Source organism: Bombus flavifrons, chromosome 7 (assembly GCF_040668555.2).
Source record: "Bombus flavifrons isolate JBK064 chromosome 7, iyBomFlav1_principal, whole genome shotgun sequence".
NCBI lineage: Eukaryota > Metazoa > Arthropoda > Insecta > Hymenoptera > Apidae > Bombus > Bombus flavifrons.
Genome location: NC_138448.1, coordinates 11,210,670 through 11,233,342, shown reverse-complemented (window position 1 = coordinate 11,233,342; position 22,673 = coordinate 11,210,670). Strand labels below are relative to the sequence as shown.

General features: G+C 31.9%; 1 protein-coding gene across 9 annotated transcripts in view; it reads right to left on the bottom strand.

Moving 5' to 3' along the window:
• The window catches only part of LOC138182053 (diacylglycerol kinase theta), a 43,575-nt gene that overhangs the window by 17,489 nt on the left and 3,413 nt on the right, over window positions 1–22,673 (bottom strand). For 3 of the 9 annotated variants that reach the window (XM_069117551.1, XM_069117550.1, XM_069117549.1), the window contains exons 2-6: window positions 13,777–13,856; window positions 12,100–12,202; window positions 9,800–10,020; window positions 8,639–8,810; window positions 3,565–3,708 (exon numbers count right to left, since the gene is read on the bottom strand). In XM_069117551.1, the coding sequence (XP_068973652.1) occupies window positions 3,565–3,708; window positions 8,639–8,810; window positions 9,800–10,020; window positions 12,100–12,202; window positions 13,777–13,856 (720 nt within the window). The remainder of the gene's footprint in view (window positions 1–3,564; window positions 3,709–8,638; window positions 8,811–9,799; window positions 10,021–12,099; window positions 12,203–13,776; window positions 13,857–22,673) is intronic. The other 6 variants (XM_069117553.1, XM_069117554.1, XM_069117558.1 and 3 more) reach the window with 3 other exon arrangements.

Genomic DNA, 22,673 nt, shown 5'->3' with positions numbered 1-22,673 from the left:
ATTTATTCACAGTAGCATTCTTGCAACTTCATTTGCACTGCATAGTGTTGTGACAAGCGTCACGGGTACTCGTCATAGCATCCAGAGGGCTGAGTGTGTGTGTGTGTGACAGTACATGCACCGAGAAGCAACACATACACACATGCTAGAAACGTAAATGTTAAAGAGAACGAAATAACAAACATTCATAGAGATCAACGTGACGTGAGATACGACTTTTTCTTCGTTTTCTCTTTTCTTTTTTTTTTTGCAATCGTTCGATTACATCCTACGCCCGTTGAAATGTAAATCGCTCGGTTAATATGCGTCATCAGAAAATATTAGCGTGCAGTTGTAACACGGGATTTTACGTGTTTTGGAGAGAAAAATAAATGACGCGATTATGTCTTATTTTATACGATGCATTATTAAGAAGATTAATACATATAAACAAGCTTTTGAAGGATTTCTTATTAATTATTATTTACTATCTTTTAAATGATAATTGTATTGTTAGGTGTAGATAGAGACAAAATAAGTAACGTGATTGAGTTTATTTCATTTAATACGATAATCTTCCTTATATTTTGAAACGTTGATAATATGTTTATTAAGGAAGTTAGTTTGTATAGAAAATCTTTGAAGGGTATTTTAGTTGCATTAATATCCGCTACTTTTAAAAATAATTATTGTTTTGGTAGTTGTGAGCAGAGAGATAACACGGCATGATTCAGTTTGTTTCATTATTACAATAAAAAAAATATTCATTGTACTTTTTGAAACAAATTGGTAATGTACTTATGAAGATAGTTAATTCGTGTGAAAAATCTTTGAGAAATATTTTGTTAGACTAATTATTATTTGCTTTTTTATATCAATAGTTATTGTTTCGTTAATTATATGCCGGATAGTATTAGTATTAATTAATTCAGCTTTAGACGAAATTATGCCACAGAAGGGTGGAGTTAAATTCGCGTTACCTAATTTTATCGTGCACTGATTCGTAAAATGGAATTAAAGTTGATAGAATTAATATTCATCCAAATAATAAACTCTGCTAAATTTATAAAAACATTGAAATATCTTTATATAAGTCGATTTGTAATTTTTTAAATGTTTCTTCAACGATCTTATCGTATTGATTATGTAGCAGTATATGCATATTCGATACAGATCAAGGTTTTAGTAAAACGATAATGTATTCCTAATATATGTATGCCAAAAACAAGAAAAATGCATTAGTTCAATATATTGAATTTAGAAAAATATTGAACTTTATATAAACATATGTATGACATTACATATAAGAATCTTAAAGAAGACAGCTTGACGAATTAGAAATTATTAAATTATCAAATTTGAATTAAAAAATTATTAGATTCGAATAAAAAAAGTTATTAAATTATTAAATTACTAAAATCTTCTTTAATTTTCACTTGGCAATGCTCGGGAACGAGATATTTTATTATATTATGCAACGATAATTTGTACTGCTTCTTAAATATTTTAAACAATAATACCCATCTGTGGCGTCTTTTCAAATTTTTTGTTTTTGCAATGACGTAAAACCATAAGATTGTAATGCACATAATAAAAAAAATAACATTTTAACATTGACATAAACGACAATAAAACTTTGATATTAAGTATGTGGAATAAAACGTGGTTTTCATAATGTTTGTAGTATTATTATACTACATGCTTTGTGAGTATTCCAATAAGAAATATGTCATCAATTTAATACCGTCGTTTTAATTAACGTTTAATCGATGATATAGTATCATACATGCTTTTTATATGTAATTTGAAGTTACGTGTTTTTACTTATAATCAGGGAATATTGTTAAAATTTTCTAATGCGTTAAATGCTTATGTATAGTTATATAGCTTACGATTTATAATTAATATTTTACAGTAATGTATAAAACTTACGCCATCTTAAACACAAAAAGTTCATACAATCAAAGCAAGCGCATTAATTGCAGTGCCTCGAATAAATACCTTAAACAAGATAAAATTATTGATTTAAAAAGCAGCATTTCCAGATATTTTCTTTTATTGTAAAATAAGACCAAATTGTCAACCCTTTCGGTACTGCATTATTAAAAACTACCACAAAATAATATTCTTTCGTAATTGTTAAACATAATGCTACTGTTTTTCTCTTGTGAACTATGAATATCTACACTCTTTATTCATCTGATTATTAAATTCAAATAACTTAGGTTTCGATTTCTGACACTGATGCAATCATTCTTTTTGAAACGATTCTGTCGTAATTACGTAAAAATGACAAACGCCATAGTTACTACTCTTGATACTTCTAAAAACTTGCTCCGCATATTCATCAGATCGTTACGTAAAAGTAAATTAACTTTCAATTTCTAACTACAGTGTCGTTAAGATTCGAATAAATTTAAAATAGTTATCGCTACGTATCTATAAGTTTCATAGATAATGTTCCTGCTATCGGTGACATTCGCAAGAAATTCAAGAGCAAACGGGCACCACAGTATTCAGAAAAGAATTTCAATAGAAGCTTTATGATTCTCCTGTGAACATTAAAATACACAAAAGGGAGAGATTTCGTCTGATTATTAATACGTTGACATTGTTTATCAGTAAAATTTGATTGAAGCGGACCTTGAACAAGTTCGGATCGCGTGAACTAAAGGTTTAAAGCGACTCTCGAACTATCGACACGTTAACAAGCAGAAAGGTCAGAACCAACCCAAGATGCAAAGCGTCGAAATTGTTACAACGTAAAGAGCGTCCGCTTTTTTAAAACAAAAATGTCAAATTGCATGATGTTAAACATACAGCTTCTCTCATCGAGAATGCCTAGGATCAATACAGAAACTTTGATCGGAACATTACAAAACGTTTCCTATAAACACTGTTTCTCACGGAACTCACGTAATATCACGTATGTTTTAATTTCATTCGAAATCAGATGCGAAACTATGACATATTTAAAAATGAAACTTCTTACGAATGCGTCAAAATCTTCTTACGTCATATTATATTCCAATTCCACTAGATCCGAACATAGACCCAACTCAAATACGCGCTCGATATGTAACTTATACGTTTACCGCACTATTTTCGTAGAATATCGGATTATTCAGCTGAAATAACATCTTATAGTTGCGTGAATGAAATAGAAATCACATCCACGCTTACCTACCAATATCTCAAGCCTCTGCTAGTACCGAAAAGGTGAAATAAAGAAAAAGACACTTCATCGTGAATACACAATTTTCTTCCATCGTTAAAGATCCAGCGAAAGAAAGAAAAAAAGAGAATAAGAAAATAAGCGACAGAGTTTGAGGCAAAGGAGAAAATGTTAGAAAGCGCGTGAGTGAGAGAAAAGAGAAGAAAAGAAGGAAGAGATAGAATAGAAAGAAGAGAAGAGTACAATTAAGAGGAAAATAAGCTGAATGTATAACAGAAAAAAAGAAAAAAAAGAAACAATTAATCGCTACGGCAAGTTCCGTTCCGTCCGGTTTCCGGTTTCGCGCTAACATCTCAACATCGATTATGCTCACACAGATGAATGTCAGATGATGGTAATATTCTAGATACCTCGAACATAAGGAGGGGAAGCATGACAATTTCCATGGCAGCTACGTGGCAAAACTAGTGAAAGGCGCCTCAAAGCTTCGGCTAGGCGGCCTGCAGCCCCAATTTGTTCACTCTCAGCGAAATCGAATTGCTCTCCGATGTTATCTTCAAATAGAAGCAAACGGTAGACCGAGTTTTTTTATACGTTTACCATTATACAAGTCTCTGATCTCTACACAATTCCTTTTCCCTTTTTCCCTTCTGACCTCAGATATAGAAAAAGACACATAAACGCCGGGTGACTGCGATTTAATCGTGCGCAATATTCCGCGTTTACCGACAGATTAAAACGTGATCAATTATTCGTAACATGGTTGGTTATAACAATTTCAGGAATATTGTTATTCTCTCTTGCGTTGTCGTTCTTTCTTCATGGATTTTGCTACACCTCGGCTAATCATTCTTATTAGCACACTTTTACAAGTTACAGGTTATCGATATAATTTCTCTTATAGAATAACAGTAAGATCGATAACGGAACGCGTGCAATCTGAAAATTACATAGTACGAACTGTAAAGTCGATCGTCGTATCTGACACATAGTTATAAAATTGTAAAAGTTCTGTTCGCGCAACAGAAATCTTCGATCGACTATTCGTAACTTGTCGATTCGCTGATGTTACAAGTTTGTAAATTATCGAGTTAGGAAGTGCAGACGTTCGTTACGATTTATAATATAGTATACAGTAAGAATGTTCTGATAGAATTGTTTAATATGATTTCAATAATTTTCCTATTGGTAGAAGTACCCTTATTTCTTAAAGAATACAACTCGAAAGAATAATAATCTTCCTAGAATCTTCTTATTTATAAACGTTAATTTCTCTATTGTTTCTTATATAAAAATATTACACGCGTATGTATAAAGTTTTCGATTCAAGCTTAATCCTAAATTCCTCGAGTCAAAGACGATTTTATGTAGACAATAAAAATATTCGATTATAGTAGAACATATTAATCTTCTTCGAATATATGTACGTATATTTTATAAGTATTATAACCACGAAGAAAAATTTTGATTATATTCGGAATTTTCGTAGATTGATCATAAATTTAGTCATAAAGATAGCAGAAAATTGACCAGTACTTATTACATGTTTCTGCTTTTAATTCGCTTTTAATTAAATCATCGACAAACGTGAAATCAACGTGCCAACGTTTAAATCGCAAACACTCAGCGTGGTGCGGTACACAGCACCACAAATTTTACTTTAATCGCCATTATTTACTACTTCATCGCTATTTTATACACACAATACTCATCACAAATATTTTTCTAAAGAAAAAAAAAGCATAAAAAAACTAAATTAACCGATAAAAATAAAAAGTTTTAGCTCTGCATTTAATAACATCTTCAACGCAAATCCTTAATTTACATTTCTAATTTAACCTTTAATAAAACTACCATACATTAACGACTTAAACATTTATCTCGTATATACTATAAATGAAGTATTTACATGTACATCCTCGTTCTTAAGTAAATCTGAAACTGTCTTTATACGATTTTAGAATCATAGTTTTGATTTTCCTAAGTGTCTGGCAACGATATTGGCAACCCGTGTAACTGTAATTTGTAAAGCCACGTGAATCGATATAATAATCGTAAATGTCATTACGCCTATTGAAAGCACACTGAGAATAGCGATTAATAACAGCAACAGCCACAGAAGCTATAATGTTTGCAAATATATGCAAACTAGATACTCTGATCGCAAAACTTGTATTGGAAAAATTCAACATTGAAAATCGTTTTTTAACAAATATTACGGTAAGAAACGCGTTGAATCGAATGTACTGTAAATTGTAATGTATGTATTGGTAATATATAAGTGAAGTATATAACAACATGTTTAACGAGCTTTCGGTATTTTAATACTTACACATAAATAATGTTAACGTTCTGGCCTAAATATAGATGATATTTCTACGAGTTTGCCGCTGTGGTATAAAACACTTGATACGTTCTTTGTAAAACATAAAAATTCTTGAAAAATATTTGTCTCCCATCATAATCTTCGTTAACACGTAATAATAAAAATTACTTATCCTGGCAAAGACGATTACCTGCTTGTCGATCCTTAAAATAAACTTTTTGTTGCCGAAGTATAACTTCTACCGTGCGTATATTTTCTTCGAATAAGAATAAATTTTCCAAAGTATCTTTTTATAGAGTTCCAATAGTGATTTTAATAACGTTTCACAAGCCAATATACACAACGAATATTTGATATATACGTAATGTAACCTATAACATTTGTGTTACTGGTGCTTTCTAAATTTGCTCGATAATCAGAAATTTCGATGTTAGCATCCCACAAAACCATTTCGTGTCTTTTCTCACGCGTTCGATATCACGCGTAGCGATCGGAATACGGCCAAGAGCCGTTGAATTTCGCGAAAATGTTTGCTTTGAATAACCACAGCGAGCTGGCCAATCGTGGCTGGTATTTCCAATTTCGCGAATCTTTTTTTCCGATCGATGCGTGGAAAGCTGAGAGTGCGAGAAACTGGAAGACGGCTGTGGTAAATAGTTACAAAAGACACGTATATACGTATAATGATTACTAGAGAGAAACAGTAATAATCTGGCAGGAAGTTGGATAACGGACTTTCTCGTAAAAATACTCGAGTAAAGAGTGGGAAAAATAAATAAGACACAAGATAGCCTTTTGTACCACAGACTGAACGTGACAGAAACGTGTTCGAGAGTTAAAAAACACGAGTGGGATTATTTTTCTTATCCAACGGATCGTACATCGCATGCTCTGAAGGAAAATACGTATATGTATATTATAATATATATATATATATACACAAATACATATATATATATCATAAAATTCGAGAAAGTAGTATATATATGTATGTACTTTTATACACGCGAACGAATGAGCAAATGCTAAATACCATGCAAAAGATATTTATGTCTAAAAGTCGATGGTACATCATACATATAGATATATGTTTAATATAGGTTATAACAATACAAATAATGAAAATTATCTTATATTGCTCCTCCTAATTTCTTTCGTTTCTTCTTCGTCGTTAATGTTTTACTATATAAGATAATAAACATTATCGTATACAATTTATGGGATAACATACGCACGAATAAATTTTTGGAAATTTCACGATATAGGTTTGCCGAATTAAAATAGATCTGTTTCTATAGATCTGTATATTTAGAAATATGCGTACACGAATGGATTGAATGGAAAGTAATGTGTTCGATTTTATAATTTCGTGAGCAATCGAAATATACTAATCCTTAACGTTTGAATAAAAGATAATTATCATTTCATTCGTTCATACTTTTCCACAATAGCTGACTTTCCTATGGTCACTTCCTTTCATCGCACAAAAACGTTTTAAAAAATCACGGTAAAAAAAATTAAATAATTTCGTGGACAATTCTTCGAATTTAAACTGAGTTCTTGAATTTCGAGCACAGTCAGAAAATATGTGCATGGAACCAATTCTGAGCCATGTGAAGGATGAAATGTCGAAGATCAATTTCTTATATTTGATCGTATTACATCGATTATGTTTGATCATATTGTTGAAACGAGCAATCTCGTTATTAAGTAACACGTTGGGTAAAGAAAGAGCAAAAAACCTACGTAATCTGTCCCGTTAATATTTTCCAGTAAATGCCGGTATTACTTATTTATTTATCTCATCAATACACATAAATATTTTTAAAAAGGACTAATTAAAATTGAATTATATAAATTATATAAACCTACGAACGCACTTGTATAATAAGAGACAATAAGAGTCGTTTGTTTAAAGAGAAAATAAAAAAAATTTCAATAGCTGCGACTATTTTTTCATTCGAAATAATCTGTCTATAAACTTGATGTATCTACTCTATTTCAAACTATAATAATAAACATACAAACTATAACTACGTAATTTTATCGTACAATTGTTAATTGTTAATTGTCTTAATATTTGTTTCTTAATATCCCTACCAAACACAATGTATACATATACACATAAAATTCGATATATACTAACAATTATTAATAAATTATAAAATCGTAGGCATTATTTTTCATTTAATCCTCGTATATATGTATATATATAATCTTGTAGTATACCTATATCTTATATATAAAACTCGTGTATATATATACGTATACATTACCGTTCGAACGAAATACAAAAGACAGCGAATACGACAGTGTGAGAAAAGAAAATTCTATTTTGCACACGAAGAAACATGTAGAACGTGGCTATTCTATCTAAACGTAGTAGTAGGCTATCTGGTTAAAATGTATCGTTGCTATGAATATCGGAATTATTATGTACTAACGATGAGTACAATGTGATCTTTGCATGACAGTGTTCTTTTTCCTTAAATGGTGCATCAAGTATTGACACTGTGACATTTTATAGGAACTCGATAAAACGTGTGCTCGATGTATCGTGAAGATTGATCGACCATGAAATTCGTAACACTCTAATTGAGCCATTATTTGTTATCTGAGTGTAATATACTAATATTATCAATATGTAGAATGCAATAAATTCTCACGGGCTGAATTTAATAATAAAACCTTCCAAATAATTCTTCTAGGTACGCGGCAAAAATAGAAGAAAAGTAAAGTAAAATAAATTCATTTAAATACGCAAATAAATATATTAAGTTCGCGCAGATAGGAACATTTACAGATACGTACATTCTGCAATCGTTTAATCGTCTTTAATCGTCTATAAGGAAACATAGAGACACATCCTACACGCTATTCTCTAAGCTATTTCTTTCCCTTACGATTCTTCGTTTCCTCTCTTTTTCCTTTTCCTTTTCGTTCGTATACATACACATAATCGATAGTTTGAAATAAAATTTCGAACAAATCGGTACAATATCGACAATTACAAGATATACATATTTATATAATAGCCATATTAGCAGTACACGTACGTGAACATAATTTCATTCCACTACTTCCGTCCATCAACCGTTCACGTGTTACACATTCTCTAATCGATATTCGAAACGTATATTTGTACAATAGACACTTACGGCAAGAATACTCACGCGCCAGGACTTCTTTTCGACGTACTTGTACACCAATGATGGCCTCCATGGGAACTTCCGTACGTGGAATGCTGACTGCATGTGGTGGTAAGTAAATTGGTTCCAAGTTTCCAAAGGTGCATTCTTGCGGGATATTTTTATAACAGTAAGAGTGCAACTGCAACCAGACGGTTATTATATTTTTTATTTATTATTATTATGAATATATTGACCATTGTTTCAAAGTACAGGATGATCTTACGCTTTAAAAAATGTAGGGTAGTCAGCGTTAAATACTAAGACACAGTTTCTTCAAAGTTGATAGAAATGATAAGATGGAAATAAATTATATTTTGATATTTTACAATTCTCTAAAATTCTCCCATTATTATCGGTTTTTTATCGTTCAATATCATCGTCGGTGTAACAACGAAGCGACAAATTGAAGTTGAGAAAATGAAAGACGCACGAGGGTTGAATATGAAGAGAAAGCGAGGAAACTGCAAGTTAATTTCGTATTTATAATATAAATGAAGCACCGCGAGTAGGAAAGAATGAAAGGAATCTTTTGATTAAATAATTGCTCTAATTTGTACAGCAAAATAATTATTTCCGCGAAGATTGAAATTACCTCGGCAAGAAGATTCTCTACAAATTCGAACAATGACTTAAACGATTCTATTTATAAATTTATAAATCATAACTATTCGATTCTATAATAAATTCATAATATTCGTGTCATACTAAATTACAAAAGCAAACTACTTTTATACGTTTCCATATGCAAAAATACCCATCGTCTCTTTTAACACAACGCGAACGGAAATAACGCTTTTGTTATGCAAATCTGTATTTTTATTAAAACTCGGCGCTCATTGTATTAACAAGAGCACTCGTTAATTCGATTTGGCAACGATCAATGTTATTTTTAATTAAGCATTGTTCGACGTTATCCGGGCAATTTTATCATTTTTTAAACTTTTGCTTCGAAGAGGAACAACTGCTATAATTTTATACAATACAAAATGAAATTCTAACGCTACGAGAGTTGTTTACAAACGTAACAAATTATTTAGACTCTATCGGTGAAACTTTTGCACACCATTGATTACAGCGGAGAAATGTAAAACGATGAAGGGGAGTTTAGAAAAGAGGAAGAACATTTACCGTCATGCCGCACCATTCGCAACGAAACCCGGAAAGGCACTCGGCAGAAACACAGTTTTTCTTGCAGACAGCGCATTTCGAACTGCTCGGAAGATTACCTTCTCGCCAGTGATGGGTATGTTTTACCTGCGCCAAGTCCTTCCCAGGTAAATACGTGGCGTTCTCCTTGCAATCTGCCACGGCAAAGTCCTGGCACTCCGTGTGTACGAAGTACTCGCATACTGAAATTACAAGTATCATCGATCACTGTCTTTCGGCTGAAACATCGCGGACTTTCCAAAATTTACACTTTTCTCTAAGATCAAGTTGTTTTGTTTCTTTTTGTTAAATCACTTGAGACACTTTCTTTGGTAATATTGCACCAATATTATTAGCGAGCTTCGACAAGTCACAAATCACGGATTACTGATTTTAATATATTAAGCAACAGAATGTGTGATATGACGTGTAATGTGTGACGTGTAAATCATGATGCATTAGTATAGTCGTCCAAGAAATTGTCATAAAAAAGAAGCTATTTTTATCAAAACGAGATAGCATAAAATTTGTCTGTAAAGTTAACGCGTTCTATGCCAAGTCGACTAACGATAAGACACTAAACTTTCATTGTTATTTTACACGTTCAGAAACAAATATGCTACACGTCGTGTGTGTATATGCTTCGTGTAAATAAAAATGATACAGTACTAGAGATATAAAACTGTGATATTGCCAAAGTAATGAACGATAAAAGAATTCTTAATAATAAATTGATTGAAATGTTCAGTAGAAGCTTGAGAAGGAATATGCGATCGAAAGAGATACACAAAGAGTAAGCTCGATTGTAGAAGTTGTAAGAACGGAAAATAATAAAAAGAAAGATAATGAAAAAATTATTCATTGAGGAAAATTCAGTATAATTCTTCTTTTCTCTTTTTTCAAATTGTAAGAAAATTATCAAAGCGTTCGATACTCTCACTGTAAAAATTACAGTAGACAGCTTTACCTTGCTTCGTGTACTCGTCTGACGCAACTTCACCAAGTTACTTTTTATTTTTATGGTTAAATAAGCTTTTACGATTTAATGAGATGAAAATAGACACCTTAGGGGATTTATATTCTCCTACTCTGTAACGTTACATTATTGCGTTACCAGAAAAATTTCATTTCATTGAGATATATTGTGTAAAACCTAAAATACATCATTTGCTCTAGATCGTTACGTACGCGGAGAAAAAATGAAATGAAATGTGTAAGCACGTATTCGTTGTGAATAAATTGTCATGAAACAGGTTAGAAGCCAGGATAACACTGGCATCGATAGGTTCAAAGTGTAAAAATGGTGGTGATATCTCTACTTTCGTTGAGCACTCATAAAAGGAAAATTCTCCCACGCAGCTCCCTTCTATTTTGTTCTTTAAAAGTAAAAGACTAAGAAAAAAGTACGAAATAATCACTTATCTATATGCGAGTCAATATTTATGCAAAAAAGGTAACAATTATAATGTTCTGATAGATCGCAGATTTGATGCAACGTTTTAACAAAAATTGACTACAAGAAATTAATAAAACGATTTGCGATATTTTTAAAAAAAAGATTCGAATGTAAATTCTCTGCGTAGGTGTATGTAGGAAACTCTGTGAGTATATTTTACGATCATAGCTTTACTTTTAAAAGTGACACGGTTCAACAGCGTCAGATTCTTCTCCAAAAAATACAAGATATTATATTAGAACATAACGATACTTTATGTGGTTAATCAATTTTATCAGTAAGAAGAATAATGCTAATGAGACAGGTTCAAGTTTTTGTAACACCCAGTCTATAATCTTAAAGAATTTTAACAAATTTTCTTATAGTCATGAAGCAAAGTACATGTTTCTTAAATTGTGTCATTTTTTTATAGCAAACGTGCGACGGAAGTCGGTTAGATTCTGTGAAAAAGTTTGCAGTCCTAGCATCTTCTTTATTCATAATAAATCTATAGAACACAAGCACACTGACTATCGACTATTGGCCAATAGCTTGGAATTACTACGTGTTCCATATATCCAAGAAATTTACAACAAAAAAGTTAACTTAACATTGCGTAATATTAAGAAATTTTTTACTAAAAACAGCTATTAAAGTAAAATCGATTATCGTTAACGTCCAGGATGTTGACTCCTAATCAACGTACAATACAGCAGAAAATTGAATATATATCGAAACGTGATTCCACATTTTTGACATTTTGACGTTGTGTTTTATATACATAATTTAAACAGTAAGAAATAATCTTATATTAACAAAGAAGACAAGATGTAGAAAATGAGCTTACTTTCGCAATGTATGGATGGATTATCATCGAGCCGTTTACGACAGACGTTGCAGAATTTTCTTCTACGATGTACCTGTTCAGACCAGCAGTGTGCAACCGGGTTCTGCAACAAATGAAAAAACCTCTCGTTTCTCATTTTGTTAGCCTCGTAAAGCGCGTCTTAACCTCGCAATGTTTTATTCACCTTGGAAACTACGCGTTGAAGGCGAACAAAAATCGCCCCATTTGCTCGCAACTTTTACTCCGTTTAAAAATAACCACCGTAAAAATAATTGACCATTTAACACGAGTCTTAACGTTTTTACTCACGAGGACTATTTTATAGAGGGAGAGAAGGGAAGAGTAAAGGGTAGAGGAACGAGGCAAGTTGAAAGATTACAAGATGAATCTATTTAAAATGAAGAGTACAGGGAAAGAACACGAGAAATTACATTTTCTATTTTTTAGATGACAGCGTTTTTAATATTCGCTTAGTCGCTGTATTGTCAATCAGTTGCACGTTATTCAAATTGTATTCCTATTTGGAAATTAAAAGAGGAAAGCTTGAGAAGAACGTTCTTATTGACTTTCTGATTTCTATATCACTTTACGATTAAACAGGAGGATTTTAATATCACAAATTAAAAAAAATAATTTGTTTGGTCCAACGATGAAAGTCTTTTAAAAATAGCTGGTAAGTTGACGCAGTCTTATAAAAACCGAAACTATGTACAATTATTAGTGTATAATTAAAAACTAATGTATAATTATTAGGATAAGCAATATTTTTAAGATTTTAAAGAGGATAAAAAGACACATACGTTTTACACAAACCAAATAAAAAGACAATTGTGAGATTGATTAACAAGATCTTGAATTTATGAAAGGTACCAAAATTTGACGTGTGTTCTTCCCCTGTAGTTTTCATTTGGTTTTCAGGCTAACGCGAATAAATGTTCCTAATTTTTAGTAGCGTTAATAACAATGTTTATAATAAAAAATGATTTCTTGATACTTCTATCTTTGCTTTTTACCAAATTTTCTCAAACCTATGTGCTGTTAGTTTTAGAAGACTTACATCCTTGAACCTAACAAGTTCCTTCCTTTCTCAACTACAGTGACTCTCGTTAGTGTTCGAACACCGCGGAGTTCCAGAGATTATTCCCTGTATATATATTTCTTTATAACAGTATCATTGAAATACATCAAATTGATTAGATGTAACTTATTACGATATCAAGTTTCGCCATTATTTCGTTTATTTTCACTTATCACGCAAAAGGTGTGAGCATTAAGTAAATAAAACTGATGTTTCTATCAACCGGAATAAGTGTCGTAACGTATCAAAAAGACAATTAATTTAGTATTAATAACACTATTACAAATAAATATATAGAGAGGAAGTATCGAAGTACCTATTTCCTTGTAGTTATAAAGTGACGCTAAAATAAAAAAAAATCGACAAAAATGTACCTGACAAGTTCTCCTCCCTGTGATCTTTAAACATATTGGCGCAACTGTTAACGCAGAACTCGGTGTTCACGAAGTTCAACTCGTTGCGAACGGAACTTTCGACGCAACCATGATACTATGCAACCAAGTATTCTCAGCAGTGCGTAAATATAGGTCGCGGGGGAAGAATTCACTCATCTCCGGTCACACAAAAGGGGCAAAAACAGAAACCGAGGGTATTCTTACCTTAATGAGACCTGCCGCGATAGTGGAGCAGGGGGAGACGACGGCCTTGAGACAGCGGTCGTGCACCACGAAGTTGCAAACTGTAACAAGAAACGGGAGAAATGGAGATTTCACCGTGTAATTTAATATAATCTGAGGCAGGCTGGAAACAAACCACGGCACCATCTTCCTTCTTTCTTTCTTACATGTACAGAACTGAAGAGAATAGACTAAATGGTAAATGCTTGTGAAAACGTACTACGTTTTTAAAATAAAAATTGATGTCATCGTTGGAGAATTTGAAAAGTAAAGATTGGTTGCATCGTTGGAGAATTGGAGAAATTCTTTTCTAAATGTCGCGTAATTTCGTTTTACGGATAACGAGATTTTACCGAGAGTTGCGGCGAAAAGAGTGAGAACATTTTCATGACGAGAATTTTTGCAAAAGAGCAATGGAAAAGTTAATTAGAACAAATGTGCGAAAAATATGTCACTGATTATTTAACGACGGATAATTTCTGATTCCTCGCGTAATATACGAAAAAAGAACGAACTATTTAGGGGATGATCTAATGCTTCTCAATCGCGTGTCGAAGTTTCTACAATTTAAATTTTGAGACAAGTTCTCTTTCAATTTTTATTGAATCATATTATAAACCAAGAACGTTAAATCAAAGTTTATAGATGATGGGAAAAAGATTGTTTATCTGTCAGAGACGAATTTACTTCGCTTCTGAAGTTAACGGAAATTATTTGTGAATTTGCCAGAAGACATTACCATACCAAAAGCAGATTTAAAAAAAAAAAAAAAAAAAACATGAACAAGAAGAAAGAACAAGATTTTAAAAAGAAACTGTGACATTTTGGTGATACTTAGAAAGCTTAAAATACGCACGTTAGTTAGACAAAATAAACGTCATCAATTTACAATAGCTAATGTAAAACAAATAATTATAGTTTACTAGAATTTAAATCATTGGGCGATTGCCAATGCCTTGATACATTTTGAGCAAATACCGTTCAATTCCTGCTTCGATGTATGCCCATTGTTTCAAATATAGTTTTATTACGTACCGTTGGAAATAGGATATTTCTAGCTGTTATGTAAAACTACAAAGAATCACCTGTAATTTCTTCTTGATTGAAACACTAATTATCTAAAACCAATAATGGCAATGCTTTTTGCATTACGGGCACATAATATCATGTATACCATATCTGTAAAGAAAGCAAGTTCAAATACTAGAAGTCAACGTTTCAAATTGTCGATTAGAATTTCATAATATTACGAGTGGCGTAACAATCGTAATATAATTGTATCTGAAATTATGAAAATGATATTATGAAGTTTGATCGTCATTTAAAATTAGAGTATAAAATAACGAGTAGCAAAATTCGGACCGGATGAGTTTGACCTATTGGTGAAACCTAAGTCTGGCTCATCGCCATCGCCCACACGAGGTTGATATCCATTATATAATTTCGTGGAGACAAATTTTCAAATATTACGACGGAAACATTGATAATAATAAATATTGGATACCCGAATAAGTAAATTAATGAGATCACTTCATTCTCAGAAATAGTATGATGCGTTTAGATTTCATCAAAACTGTTCATTGCTACAGTTAAAAATATAATGTACCCGATAAAAGACGCGATATCATCAATATTTTGTTATTGCATGTAATAGAAACTTGTTACATGTTTAGAGGAAATGTTTACAGTAATTGTTTTTAAAATAGAAACCATATTTTATTGCACGAATTGCAAACAAATTACGAAACATGAATACTTGTTGCCTCACGAGACGATAAACAAAATATTGTAATAAACAGATTGAATAAAGAAAATGATTAAAGGGGACGCATACGGCGATTATTAATTCAACTGCATCGTGAAGAAATCAATTTCACTCATTTTGAACCCTTGAATCAGAGTGTGAAATTCTGCGACACTTTAAAACCCAACGCGGACTAAACGCGCAAATATATTGAGCAATGGAACGTCGGTGAACAAAATTAATGAGGCACCAGATACGAACGATAGCGAATTAATTAATAAGATCTTAACTAGTTTCGGCGATGTTTTATAAAACATGTAAATCTTGAAGATGAAATATCTGGAGAGGAGAATATTATATAAAGTTACATCGATTATATTTTAAAAATAAAATGCAAAATAAAAAAAATATAGAAGAAATTAAAATATTGGATATGGGAAATGATAAGATACTGAAACTGATGAATATCAACCAACGATAAATTCTTTAATTAACATAACGGTAATGATAATTTAATTCCCTCTCCTTCCGTCCTTTTATTTTTCTTATTTCTTCTCTTTTTTGTTTCTTCTATTATTTTTGCGATACAGAAATACATTTATTCAGTGATTTGTATCGAACTTACGTCAACAGATACTTCATAATTCAAAATTTCATCAGTAAGAACCGTGACATTATTAAATTTACCGTTGCTTTTACTTTACTGTTATTTCTGACATGAATATCGATTTATTGACTCTTAACATGTTATTTACGAACCCTTTGGTTTCCACTAATATTAATAGCAGATACGAGTTGCAAAACCTTTTACAACATGTATCGAACCGCATCGATATTCCATTAAACGTAGTATTACATGAAGCTGATCGGGAAATGTAATTTTATAATAAGGACACGTTGCTTTGGCGGAATAGTATAATTCCATTATCGTTCAAATTTGTAAATTGCCGAAGAATCGTGTAGAACGTTGTAGAACGTTTAGTGTTATACGCTAAGGGTAGCTAAACTTGACGTGTAAGAACGTATGCATTACAAAAAGATTAGAAAGATTTATGTAGATAAAAGGACCTGATTAATAATTATATATAGATATATTTATTAATTATATATATATAATTAATTATTTATAATTATATATATTTATTAATTAGTGAATTTAAATTTGATAAAGTGGAAGATATTATTCTATAACGATACAATTATTCTAGAAAATAAGAAACAGAATAATCGAAAGAAACGACGAAAATGTAAGTTTATTTAACAATTCGAGTCCTTTCTTATAAATATTTTTTAAGAACATCACTGGAATATGAAGATTTGGTACTGACGAAAATAAAATTTAGGGCAATAAGATACCGTTTCGAATTTTGCAAACGTTAGTTGTTTGTATTATTGCTGTGAAAACGTTTACTGATTTCATTATAAATAATATCGAAGCACTTAACAATGTCCCGATTATGAAAACAAATTAATTCTTCCTTAATTTATTTCACATCTTTGGAGCACCCCTCGAGCACAAAACAACATTTAACGGCAACAACTGATATTAACATTTTGTTATCAAGACTCTTATTTGTCGACAAGGTTGATATTGATTACTAAAAAATTTATCTTACTCCATTGTATCTCTTACTCCAAATTGTACGAGATAATTAGAAGATAATCGATTGAATTAAAAAATGTCTTGACATTAATCATATTACTGGAAAAATTCCAAATTCTATAATATTAACTAGACATTGCTTCCAAATGCTAAAATTAATTTTTTTACTCATTCCCCAAGTTTTTAATGTCCAATTCATCACCTATTCGAATCCCAACAGACAAACACTGTTCAGCTGTAACGTGTCTAATATCAATTCGTATTGCAATTTTCTGCATCGAGTTTCGTAACGTTCTCATTCAATTGTGAGGTTTACGATCTGTTTGTTGCCTTCTGTCGACAATAACAAGCCCTCGAATGCATTCAGCAAGTGTGTCCAAACGCGTACATTTTTCATAATCCAACGCTTGGTCAAAATACAAAAAGCGAAAATACGCACAGGATAATAGACAAGATTAGACACTTTTTCTCGCTTCTTGTTTCACCTATTGTAAAATAATCACTCGGAAATAAATATGTCCTGTCTATTAATATTATTACACATTGTGATGCAATACAATATACGATAATCAATTTTTATATAAATAATCTTTTATACCTGCGTACGTTCTTTCGATCATTTTCGACATAGATGTGTCTTTCAATTGTATGTTAAAATCTTTCCTAAAATATTAGGTTTTTTTTCGTTTAAAACATGAACAAGATGATTCAAGACATGAAAGGCCGAAAAACTTGATAGTGTTGAAGTATTCGATATTTATTGTCGAATAATAATTAAACTGTTCTGAGAATTATTAGACCAAAGTCATGCTTCTATGTGAAGATTGTAGACGAGCAACGTATTAAGCTAATTTTCTATTGATTTTCAGAACTGTGGTTTTAAAACTCAGTACGTACGTTGTCGACTAATCTCGTGTTATTAAAATTGTCTTTTCAATTTGATCTCGAGACTAAGAACATGTTGTTCCATACATCTTTATAATCTCAAAGACACTACTTGCTGTAATATTAGAATATCAAAAATATTGAAATATTGTTTTTCTTATCGCTTTAATTAATTCCAGAACGTCTTTCAATGTTCATCTATGTTGTATTAAATCGTTCGTTTTTAGTTATAAAACGACATTAAGATGAAAAAGTCAAGGAAAACGTGCTTATCATGTTTCTTCTGTGTGATCTTCGTATGATATTTATTGTTACAAGAAGCTACGTTATAACATAATATAAACCTGATTTTTCTAAAGTCTTCTCTAAAAGGGTTAGCGTACCTTCATCAGCGTAAAATCCCACGTAATTATCCGGCACACCAAGTTCGTGCATCGTTCAATTTCGCATAATCGTTAAATTTATTACACACGTCCTATCGATATACGCGTTTTATGAAAAAACCACCTTTTCCTGGAAAATTGCGAAGCTTAACCGTGACGTGAATTCGAGTTATTTTTAAGTGACCATCTTAATGTAAAGAACATTATCGCATCAACGTTGCTTCAAAAACTCAAAAGCACAAAAGCTCGTTGAATATTATTAAATCTCATCGGCATTTTAAGCAGACGTTGGAACACGGTGTAATTTCATTTGCTAGCAATCGTAGGGAACAGGTAGAACGACATAACGAGGTGTAACGTATACAAGACTCGGTGGCGTACGCTATATTTCCGGTTTGCTAAAAATAAAGCCAGCCTTGAAGACACGTTCTCTGTTATTCTACCGTTTTTCTTCATGAGTTTTCTTCATAAATTTCTCTCTTACCGCCGCGAGGTGAACGACTATTAATAAGTTGAACGACATTGCTCGAAATTCTCGAAACCCACGATATTTCGTCTTATAAACTGTTTCTGAATCAAACGGATGAAAAATAGATTTTCTCGAAATGCTGCGTTCAAAATAACGAAATTCATATCGACACGCCTGCCTGTGTTCAGCGCCATTTTAATTCTGTCTATTTAAAGAAAAATCTATAAGTTAAACTCTACGCCATCTAATTATTAGACTGCGGACGTTTGTGCATTTATGGGAAACTCAAAGGTGCAAAATGTGCATCTAAAATACTCGTTATAATTAGATTTTTGAATTTTCACGGAATTTCATATTTTTATTAACTTTACCGAAGGAATGAAATTTGTATAAAGATTCAATTCACTTACTAAATCATCCATTGAATATTCCAAGTACTTAGCTTCCAATATTTTTGCGTGTTATTGTGCATTTTTGCAACTTTAAATTTCCTACAAACGCATAAAGATCAGTAGTCCAACGAAGAATAATATTTAGTTTTAAGTTTCATTCCATTAAAATATTAATTTACATTTACGATATGAAAAGTCTATGACGAATTCTTTACATTCTCTTTTGTTTCCTTACAAACTGAAATATGTACATAATTCTTGGTGTCAGAATATACTTAATGCTACATTAGAGAATGTACCGAACTGAGCCTGTCAGGAGGCAAACTGATCAACTCTACTTTTTCTAAATTATTTATTTAATCGAATACGTAATTGGTACTCTATTAATGTTGCATATTGTATTCAATTAATTTATTAACACTAACTGAAATCGTATTCATCAGTATTCGACTAGTGCCGAATATTGTCAATAGTAAACAATTGATTTCCATAAGATTGTTTATTTCCAACATTTCCTTGCACAATTCAGCTACCTATTTGAAATTATTTTAAAAAATTTAAAAGGTGTAAGTTACAGGTTACCAGTGCTAACAAATGCTCCTGCACAAAGGCAACCGCTATGGTATTAAAATCTAATTTAGTAAAACGTTTCTAATATAATAAAATAAAATAATAATATAATATATAATTATAATAAAAGAACTAAAATTCTACGACTAACTTTTTCAAATTACACGCCACTTGATCATCCTATTAGACGTAAACTTATGAAATATGAAGTTACTTGTCGATTCACTGATATCATCAGTTAATAAATTATTCTACAGGAAGACTCGATAGAGTCGCAAAAATATATCATAAATAATGATAAATGCGAATGTAAATTCCAAAAAATTCGGTTCGCAACGTTATTATGTACTTTCATCTACCTTCCAATTCGCAAAATTGCTCGATATAACTCCTGATTCGATTAGTACTAAATCACACGCAATTAATACTAAATTCTGTATGATCGATTAATCTCCGATGTTTTTTTACTCAGACGAAGAAAGCCAGATCGCAGTACGTTTCTAAACAACGACCTCGAGATCTATCGGGATCCGTGGAATCGTCGATCGATCGCGTCTGAAAATCCCACGAAAGCTAAAATTAAGATATCGGGTCCAAAGTATTCCGAATATTCGTGCAACCTTTGATCATCCTCATAGCGCATTCGTGACCGATAATTTTACTCGGCTCTTATAGTACGCAACAACAAGAATTCTAAAATTCTAATTTCGAATATTAAACGTTGCAGCACTGAAATAAATACAAGAATCAACATATACTTGTTCTGCATGGACATACGCTATCGATCATAAGTATTAGACACCTGATGACGATCAAAAGGTTGATATCTTTCTTATATTTTCAGAGTTACGGTTAAAGAGCGTTTCTTCGCCTTTAATATGACATTACGAGAAAACTGATATTTCAACGCGACTCTTTCTGTAATCTCTGTACGAATTAGTGAAATTTAAGTGTATTTACTTTAAAAGTAAAGATGGACAAAGACAGGCATCTTCGTTATTTGCTACTTTGTTTAACACAAAGAAGAAAAACGTCATACAAAGAGTAAGAAAGATTTTTTGTAACATTTACAAATATGGTGCTGTAGGTGAAATTATCGGCCTGAAATGGTTAGCTCGATTGAGAGGTAGAAATTTTGATCAACGTTCGATCGAGCTTACAGTCGATGGCCAAATCGTAACGCTAATTGAAAATAATCTACTACGTCAGACGCCACACGTGACACGCGCGCAGTCGAATAAATTTATCCACAAAAAGATCTATGCATCCAAACGTTGTCTTTGAATTTCATTTAAAAAACCTTACAAACTTTTGTTCCAATTTGATGCAATTTTAAAATACCTACGATGAACGACGTTTCAGAAAAAAAAAAAAAAAAAAGAATGGAATCAATACAATTCTTTTCTAATTGACCCAGAGATACGCCACTATACAATCGAACTTTGTTACTGCCTGTATATTTCTGGAAATAACTAGTAACACGTCACCGATCGTTAATGCGTTAATACAAATGCGATTCGCCGCGATCTCCGAGTCTTTCGTCGATGATCTTACTATGACGATGAAAAGTGCTCGAATTCGAGAAAATAACGAATTCGTAATGCTGATGAACGCGGTGAACGGCTGGATTTATCGTGGAACAGCTACGTTTGATGTCCATGTGTATTCTAGGAATCAGAAAGCTCGATGGCGTTGGTGTGCAACGTATCGAACAGAAACGTGTCGATATTCTTGCGTGTTCTAGATACATATATATATGTATATATATTCTGGATCGACGATTCCCTAAACGCACAGCAGAACGTCGTGTCCGCTTTAAAAGCGACATTTCTGATTGATCTCGATCCCATCTCGAATTCCGTCTCTGCCCGCCTGTAATTGCCGCGGTAAAATCGACCACCACGTTGCTGTACTCTGTGCCACGATTTGCTTAATGTTGTTCGATGCTTGTTGATATGATAAAACACCTCGAGTTGAACAAGTTCCTTGAGATAAATGATAACCGTGGAGTGTAAGTGTTTAGGAGAGTCAATGATACTTGCATCCAATACGCTTATTGCTGATCAATGTTTTGTTATATGTGTATGATACCTATATGCGTGTATACTAATTTCGCACAAAATTTATTTTCATAATATAAAATTATATTGTGTATATCTTATGTAAATTATCGTGGTAGTATCTTTCTAAAACATTTGGTTCATAACTTATGTTTGAGATTTCAATTATTCAGATTTCAATTTTAAATAAATTACTGTGAAAGCTTTTTTCAAAATGTTGTGAATATATTTTGTGGATTTCGCGTAGTATCGTATGAATCTCATAGCGATTAAAGTTCAAGAGAATGTCCATGAAGCATCCAGTGGGAAACATTTAACGATGTTTAATAAAGATAACGTTAGATGTCAATACAAGATATAAATTGTTGATATATCTACTTCTGAGATATTTGATAAATTGTTCTAAAAAGGTACCGTACATATTGACCTATGTATTACAGAGCTGTAGGTTTTATTATACACAATAGATTCTTATAATCTATATAAGTTCGTGTTATTCTTGCCAAAATAAATGAATAAAATTGCAATTTGAAGATTGTTCGCCATACGACATTCTCTAATAATATCGCAGAATAACACAATGTAACCGTAAAGTTTAAAGGTTTACGGACCTCTGTTTCACATTTCCCAACGTTATTCCATTTAATTTTTAGCTACAAATATAAGAAATATTTACGTACAACCTCGAAACTGCAATAAAGTTCTACAAACATAGTTCACAGTGCTTACAACATAATTAACCAACCTATGCTTTCAACAGCAAAAAAAAAAAA